General features: G+C 40.9%; 1 protein-coding gene across 1 annotated transcript in view; it reads right to left on the bottom strand.

The window, feature by feature from the left end:
• Positions 1-814: 814 nt before the first annotated feature.
• The window catches only part of galnt9 (polypeptide N-acetylgalactosaminyltransferase 9), an 87,208-nt gene continuing 79,085 nt past the window's right edge, over positions 815-8,937 (bottom strand). Inside the window, exons 9-11 of the mRNA XM_076729947.1 lie at positions 7,356-7,451; positions 2,088-2,255; positions 815-1,852 (exon numbers count right to left, since the gene is read on the bottom strand). Coding sequence (XP_076586062.1) covers positions 1,706-1,852; positions 2,088-2,255; positions 7,356-7,451 — 411 coding nt within the window. The 3' untranslated portion in view covers positions 815-1,705. The remainder of the gene's footprint in view (positions 1,853-2,087; positions 2,256-7,355; positions 7,452-8,937) is intronic.

Genomic DNA, 8,937 nt, shown 5'->3' with positions numbered 1-8,937 from the left:
TAGACAGCACTTTTTAGCTTACATCCTGCTGCATATGATGTCTGTGTTAAAGGGAAAAGAAGTCACGCTTTCACATCTTGTTCTCACTCGAAATAAAAAAAAAAAACGTACTACATAAATATCAGTGAATACGGGTAGATATGCACTTGATGGCTACATACATGATGGGTAAGGAGGATAAGGCTGAATCAAAATATAACAATCAGTGCAAGAAAATTCTTGATGGCTTGCTATGCATTGTGATGGTTGCAATGATTGGACAATCACTGCTCATGGGGGGATGGACACCAGTACAGAATCTGTACAGAATCAGTGTTGGTATCGTAAATTTATTACAGTGCATGTCGATAAAAGTAATGTATTATAAAACTAAAAAGAGACTGTGGACGTCTTATGAACATGTTTTCATATTTAAGTTAAAAGCACGTCAAAAGACACTTTCAAGTCCACATCTGACACATTTCTGGCTAAACATGAGAAAAACTGAGCAAGTAAAGAAGTTTCTTTCTGGGTAAAATAATTGGAAAGCTTTCAGTGCTTTCTGCAGACCTGCTATACAGTGGGCGGCTTGGAACAATCACAGTACACAGGGCCAGAAACCTGATAGAGGCTTGAGGTGGTTGCAAGTGCAGGCAAAACAAAAGACAGGCAATTGTTCTGGTGCTGTTAGCAACTGGCTTTACAATAGCACAAAAGAAAATGTGTAGTTTTTATGTAACCGACAGCCAAGTACACACACCGAAAGTCTACACTGAATTCTTTGAATTGACATCAGTGGCAAAAATGCTTGGGAAGAGAAAGACGGAGAGGCGGCTCATCATAAAAATGATTTTATTATCCTAATTGTTATCAGAGGACGGATATCAATTTTTCACTTTTTACAATATATTACTATCATTAGACTGTTTTATACATTGTTTTATATATTAATCATTTTCAAATAATTTTGTACATGCTTTTGGGACTGACATTCCCCGGTCAGATTAAGCAGAAAAATGAGGAAAAAAAGGCACATGATTGCTCCTGTCCACTGAGAGCAATACAGTCCAAAGAAACAAAGAACTGTAGTGGTTTGTGTGAGTGCAGGTGAAAAGCCTCCCGATCATATGATGGGCAGCCCCTTTGAAGCCTATTACATGTATTGCCAGGGCAGCACAATATGTCCAAAAGAGCTTTCCAAATGACAGCCCAAAATAATCATTTTGATGTGGCAATTGACAGCAATCATATCTTTAGATTTGCTGAAATGCACTCAGAAAAAACAAAGCACTCACACACACACACACACACACACACACACACACACACACAAAATCTCTCATCTCCAAAGATCTGATAGTTTAGTTTACAGTAGAAAGAAAAGAATTACTCGGATCTCGAGCCACCTTCAGGGGCTGCACTCAGGTCTCTTGTTTCTCTGTTCTATACATGGAGCTGAATGTCAGAAATGTGGGCCATTGCAAACAGCGCAGCTTGCCGTAAGGTCTCTGGGAACGCGCAGCTCAGTCGAAAACGTGATCATATCCTTCTTTAAGACTCAGCGTTGGAAAGCTCCATGGCCTTAGGGAAGCCGAGTGCAGTCTGTAGTGTGAAATACCACACACTAACACCACCAGTGCCCGCTCCTCTCTGAACTGTCCAACATTTGACATCCAACCGCGACTTGAAACACTGCCCAAACTGTCTCAGAGGTTGTTCTCTGGCTTCAGTGCCTGGGATGCTTGATCCAGTTTCGTATCATCCACTTCTGACCAGAGCATCTCTGGACCACCAGGCGAAGGCCAAAGTTGGCATCTTTTGACATTTCAACCTCCAAGCATCGACCAGTGTCCCTGCTGATGATTGGACCATTCTGCAACAAAAACAATGCAAATGTGACTGAATTTACACAATGGCCTTCAAGAAAAACAGATGGCTGCAACACAAAAAGCTCAATCATACAATAAATCCCGTATTCTAATATCTGTGGTTATGGCCGAAATGACAGTGATCAAGCGTCCAGAAAAATATGGGTCACTGTCTTATTTTATTACATTTGGTGTGTTGACCCAGTGACCAAGGGATCAGATCATGTCTTTTCCTTTTACCTGTGTAAAGTCCCAAAGCCTCTGGGAGATCCTTGAAACGGCGTCACATTTTTTCAGTCTGGGTGTCCGTCCCCTGCCATCATCAACGAGGCATTTTGTGTCAGGCAGGAAGGTGGTTGACCCCAGGGGTCCAAGCTGGAGAAGCCCCTCTGTAGAGTACCGAGCGAGCTGCGACAAAGAGATAACCAATGTGTTAGACTTCTGGACTCACATGCTGCAGCAGCAATCATGGCTTCAACAAACAAACACTTAACATCAATGGAAAGCACAAGCTGTCTGTGCTCGTGTGCCTCGATGAGAAAATTGACTGTGGTTCGCAGTGATGCTGTTCAGCTGCTCTGTCAGAGCAAGACGGGAAAAAAAGGGGTTTAAGGTTTTCAGGCCTGTTGCAGACTGCGTGACATATAGAAAGGTTGGAATGCGTTCATTTTACACTCCTTTAAGATAATTATTTTACACAAGTAATAATTCCCATAGAACCTGAAAACTACATAGAAAATGCAGCCTTCAGATAATCCTTGCCGAATGTAAGGGGAAAATGCAATATCTATCAGCAAAATGTGCTCAGGAAACAAGGTGTCTGCCAGTATGTCCATCTGTTCTATCTATACTGAAATCAATGCAATACTTTAATTTAGAAATCAATACATTTAAATGTGTCATTTAAAGAGACATGTTCATTTAATCAATTTTTTTTTTTTTTTTTTTGCCTTTCCAGGTAGGAAAAAATCAAAGTAAATTTAGTCTTAGCTGTGGCTATCCCACCAGGTGGCACCATCTTATTCACAGAAATTCAAAATTTCTATGGCACAATATTTCTATATGAGAATATAAGAATGTATATCAAAAAGCCAGATTTAGGTCTTGATTCATTTTTTTTAACTCAAATATGGAAAACTAAACCACTTCCTACATTCAAAAATGTAAGATTATAGAATATTGCAGTGAACTGCACTGCACGGAAACCACAGTCTGCAGCTTGTTAATGCTGCAGTATTTCCCCAAACCAAAACTTGATCCCTCACTGTTTAATCCTGCACATGAAAGGCTCTGTGACGATAAGTATCTATTACGTAAGGATACAGTAGAGATAGCATTTATTATTTATGCGAGTGATCCTCTCTGAAAAATGAGATGCCAAAGATAGGGAGGTCTTTAGTACAACAGCAGCCCTGCTTTGAGAGGAACACACATTCATGACTGTCCTGAATAACACATGCACATGCTGTCTTCTGCTAAAGCTCAGGCAAGGAAGCTATCTTATGTTAGTCCTGGGAGAATCAATGTAACAGAAATCCTCTCAATCCAGATTGCTGAAAAGCAGACTTATATACAATGGATTTTAATGCTTTAATGATGCAAAAACATGCTATAACCTTTCCTGGGTGTGTGATTTTTCTTCTGAATTTCTTAAGAACAGATTTTTCAAAGGGCTTGACTGAAAAATTGAGATGAAATATCAGTAAGTTTCTGAGCCCACTGCAAAAGCAGGTTCTTGTGACTACCACCTCTACAAACCTGTCAATGAATCTGGTGAAACTTCAAATGCAACAGCATAAAGACCTGTTACTGTGGACATTTTTTTTTTTTTTTTACAATTTTAACACGTAAACATCTCTGTAAACCAAGTGGAGTACTGTTGGAACATGGATGGAGAAAGTGGAGCTGCAGTAAGTGGTCTGTGTGGGTGCTGCTCCTTGTGAGAAGAGAGAAGGCAGGTGGTTTTTAATCCAATGTTCTGCCTTAAAGAGCCACTTGGAACAAACAGGAAAAGAATGAAGCACCACTTTGAGCATCACTCAAGGTTCACTGGAGCTGGTTGGGTTGGTCATAAGCACGCTGATAAGGACAATTCTTTGGACTAAGAAATCTACATAAACACATACTCCAGGTGGCAGACTAAAGGTCATTATGACAGACAGCTTGATTGTGGGGTTAGAAGGCTCTAAAATGAATTATCCATGGTGTAAACTACAACCGGGCATAAGAAAACCCCATATAATCCCCACTAATACCTGTTTACAGCTCGGTCTGGCAGCCTTTTATACGCTAATACATTTAAAATGGGACCATAACAAATAATTAACGCAAGGAAATGATTCTGCTGGGCCAATTAACCTGTGCCTCTTGCAGCAACATTAGATGCTTCATTGCCTTCCTGCCGTCGCAAAAGTTTTGCAGCCAGTATTTGGAGGTCAAGCTAATCACAAGTTTCTTAATTAGCTCATTAATGGTGCTACGCTGTGACAATGTAAATATAAGATGGAGTGTTTGTACGTTGTATTGGGTTGTAATCTCCACATTTGTACCTTTCCTGTACCTTGCTCCACCAGGAGTAAGTTTATGCCACAGATTATGGCAAACGTCTTAAACAGGGCTTGATTTGGGGCCTCAGCTCTGGACCCTGCACAGATCTGCTCTATATGGTACCACAGCTTAGCATGGGAATTTGAGTGAGCTTCCAACCTCTACACAAACCTCTAAAGGGCTGATTTAAGAGGCCCCACAGTATAAGCAGTGCAGAAGGTGTCCATCAGCACCATGCACACCCAAGTGCACTACACATAGTTGGGATTCTTTGTAAGAGTAAATCCAGGAAGTTTGATTTTGAGCCCGAAGGCCCTTTTTAGGTGAAAAGAAAGATGCTGCACTGAGAGTAGATGTCTCAGAAGCACAATGGCAGCTAAATAAATAGTTAATGTAAATGTGCAGCAATAAAATAGCAACACTTAAACTGTAAATAAAGCACTTTAAACACCCCATTTAATGCAGTTCAAGCAGGAATGTTAGTGAAGTGGTGTGCATTCTAACATCCTGTCATCAGGAAAGAGCACTACGATTACACATGTCCATCTACTGTGTTTGCCTTCATCAAGCGACACCAGGCTGCTACAAAATAACCACACACACCTCCACATACCCCAGACTGGTCAATGTTCTGCCTGTTTATGCAGGAAACGCAGGATTACTAGGGCACAGTAATCCTATCACGGCCTTCTTTTCATTTTTTTTTCTGTACCAATATTGTTTTTCCATGGTTTACCATTGAAATGCCCATCAGAAAGGAAGCGAGGAGGCATATTTTACTTTAGCAGACTACTGCAAGATGTGTGTATGTGAGTATGAACAATGATGCAGCTCCTCCGCCGTGCTTTCACTGCATCGGACAGAGGTGAGACATTATCCATGATTTAGATTTCCACTGGGAGAGCCAGCAGAGAGAGACTCATTCATCAGAACTACAATAAAGATTTATTCTGGCCAATTATATTTTTTCATAAGTAAAAGGGGCAATGGTAAAAAGGAATGCAAAATCACATTGTGCCACGAAATTAAATTCGGCCCGCTCACCGTAATGTCAGTCATCACTGTAATCTAATGATACAAAGACACAAAATTCATCTCCATTTGTTTGTTTCCCCGGGGGATCAGGATTAAAAGAGGCAGTGAAGCTTTACATTACTGGACCCCAGTGAGCTCTCGCTATAGAACAAAAGACGAGAGGCTGGTGAGCTGCTGGCCTCCTGCTCCCTCAAATGACAGATAATGAACATGTCACTCACCTGCAAGAGAAAGGTGGGAAATATAATAAAAAAAAAAAAAAAGTGATGCATGAATAGAATTTGAATGATTTGCCGTCTTCAGGCTTGTCTCTTATTCCACAGCACAAAAAGGAAAATAGGCACAAACACAGGACGACAGCCTCCCACTCACAGTGCCATTTGTCCTGGTATCTGTTCAAGTCAATTATTATGCTGAGCACACATTTTTTTCATCAGCATCTGACTGCATAGTCATATAACTACATGCACTCTCACCTCGGAGTGGCCCAGTTTTCCTACTGAGCAGCTCAAATAAAGCTGCTGGTGATGCCTTGCTCGATTGTCATTTCTATGGTACTACTGTCACTGCTATTAAACCTTAAGAAAGATGTCATTTTAACTGAATGAAGAAGTCCCACCTGAGAGGAACCCCTGCGTCTTGTGTGTTAAAATGGATTTCTGGTTGTCAGATATTTGAGAAGATGAAGATTTGATGATTTAATGGTTAAATGAGAATGAATCTGTGAGTTAGTTTTGAAATAATCTGGCAGATTCCCATTTTTGGATTTCGTCTGGTATTTAAAAGCACATCTTTACATAAATTGTAAGGAGTTGAGTTCCAGAAAAAGAGCAGCCGGTGGAGTGAAAGGATTTAAGTGGGTTGCAGTCTAACAAAGTGTTTTTGGAGCAGCAATGTTTTATGACGAGTTGTGGAAATGTGCTCGCCCACGCTATGTTGCAGCATGAGAAGTAAGGATAGATTAAGAATAATAAAGGGCACAAAGACATTGCTTGTTCATGAAATAAACAGCTTTCGATCAGATTACTTATTCACTGACACAATATTCTCTACAGCTCCTCATTGATTCTGATTCAGGGCAATTTCTGTGTTGAACTCTGTATATTCAACTGCATACTGTGATTCCTTATTTTGTCCATTTCACTTTAAATGCAGATTGGACACCGCTGTAATTGAGCATGTTTACCGACGTTTTCACATTTATGACAAGTGCTAATTTACTGTGACAGAAGGCAAGAGGCAGCCCTGTCATGTTCCTCTCTGAACAGAAACCCACTAAAACCACGTTGTTAATTCTCCATCCACGAGTATCCTGACAAAAATCTTCGGTAGGTTATTACTTTTCAAACCGAGTACTTTTTCAAGTAGAATATGTGTCCTGATTGAATCAGGTTTAAAACAGGTTTACTTCAATTTATGAAACTCTCAAATGTACATTTACAATTCACTGTATTTACAATTTATTCAAACTACTTCACTGCTGATTTATGTTGTAATATAATCTGCCCTCAGTGTATCTTGACGCACCATTTTAGCTGTTCACATAAAAGCTTCAAATGTGAGTGTGTCAGTCGATAGTTCTGTTAATGAGAAGCAATCAGGCACACATATTTCTCTCTGTAGAGCTGTTGCTACCACCACTTATTGAATAAAATGTGATTTAACTTCTAGGGGCTTAAAGAGGAGAGTTATTACACCACATCATCCTGAGGAGAGTATTAAAATGCAGAATATGCTGATCTGTACATTCAAGAAGGAATATCTGTTTTTTCCACCAGGTAATCCATACATTTGATCTTATTTTGGAAGAGTCAACACAAAAACACTGAGTGACTGACAGTTTAATTGCATTATTGACTGAGTGTCCGATGAACATGACTGCTTAATGAACATGGACACACAAGCAGTTCATGGGTCTTGTCTGACCTGGGAGGACATGCCGTGGCAGGGGTACAGGATGGCTTTGTCGTCGTCCTCGGAGCCCTGGTCCAGGCAGTAGCCGCTAGCTTTGCTGTTCCTCACCTGCAAGACAGCAGAGGAGTTGCTGGTACTTGAAAGTTTAAAGAACAGATTATGGTAGGAGTTAGGAAGAGACAAGAGAGAAGCTTCAAGGACAGTAGAGGGCAGGTACACTACATGGCCATCAAAATTACAGTTTGTTCAAGCATTGGAAAATATGCTTATTCATCTAGCCAAGAGGTAAAATAAGATAATCCTTTATTAATCCCACAGCTGGGAAATCTGCTGTGTGACAACAGCAAACGGGATAGAGTAATAGTAGGAAGCATTATTTAAAAAAGCAAGATGTGACAGATAAGTAAACAATATAATAACTTAAACAGACAATGGTTGAATTCACATTACTGCACGTAAGAAATATTGATATTGCCAATTTAGTATACATTGATATTGTAGATCAGTTTTGCTGTGTGTGGTCTGCTGGGAGCAGTGTTGATAGTAAAGTCTGACAGCAGCAGGAAGGAAAGAAGGACCTGCAGTATCTCTCCTTCACACGCTGCAGGTGACGCAGCCTGTCACTGAAGGAGCTGCCCAGTGCTATCAGTAGTGTCCTGCATGGGGTGGGACATGTTCTCCATCAGGGATAAGAGCTTAGCCATCATCCTCCTTTCTCTTACCACCTCCACTGGGTGGAGGGAGCATCGCAGGTCAATGCTGCCCTTCTTAACCAGTCTGTGAAGTCTCTTCCTGTCAGCAGTCAAGATGCCGCTGCCACAGAAGACACTCCATAGAAAGATGGCTGGTGCCACCACAGAGTCAAAAAATCTCCTCAGAAGTGACCCCTGCCTCTCTGGGGTCTTCATCATATGTGATGTCAGTGGCCTGTAGTTGTTGAGGTCCCTGGGGTGCAGAGTTTTTGCCACTGGTGTCACACATTTTGTTTTCCACAGCTGTAGCACTGTCCTCAGCTTCACGCTCGGGTTGAAGATGTGCTCAACTGTTTTGTTCAAACAGTCTGCACAGGACTTGAGAAGCCTTGAGTCTTGAGCTTTTCTCGCCTTGATCCTCTTGAGTTCTTTCCTCACCTGGTTTGTTGCGGGGGACAGACTGGGGCAGCACTGGAGTGCAGTGGATGAGAAGATGCGGACCATTTTCCTACCTGTTCATTAAATACTGTTTGAAGCTGAAGCCTACCTAATTAAGTGGCTCAATATAGCTAAATAAGATCACTAATTAACACATTTTATTTAATTTCGCTATGAAGTCCCTGCCCTGCCAAGACATAGACCCGCACAGCACTGCCTGAAAAGCTGCAACTTGTTTTTCACTTAGGCACACGTGAAACAAACAAGATCTAACATGTTAATTAGAGGTGCTGGTCGGTAGAGTGGTATTGATTTTCTCATCTAACTGATGGCAAGAGAGCGAGTAAGCATATTTCCCAAAATGTTGCAATGTTGCATTAATTATAAAATGGACAATAATTGTTCTCATTTCTCTCATTAGCTTCAGGAGTGTCAGCTTGATAAAAATCTGCCTCATTCTTTGT

The sequence above is a fragment of the Chaetodon auriga genome, chromosome 5 (genome assembly GCF_051107435.1).
Source record: "Chaetodon auriga isolate fChaAug3 chromosome 5, fChaAug3.hap1, whole genome shotgun sequence".
Lineage (NCBI taxonomy): Eukaryota > Metazoa > Chordata > Actinopteri > Chaetodontiformes > Chaetodontidae > Chaetodon > Chaetodon auriga.
The sequence above is the reverse complement of the archived record's forward strand: the minus strand, read 5'-3'. Positions and strand labels throughout refer to the sequence as shown.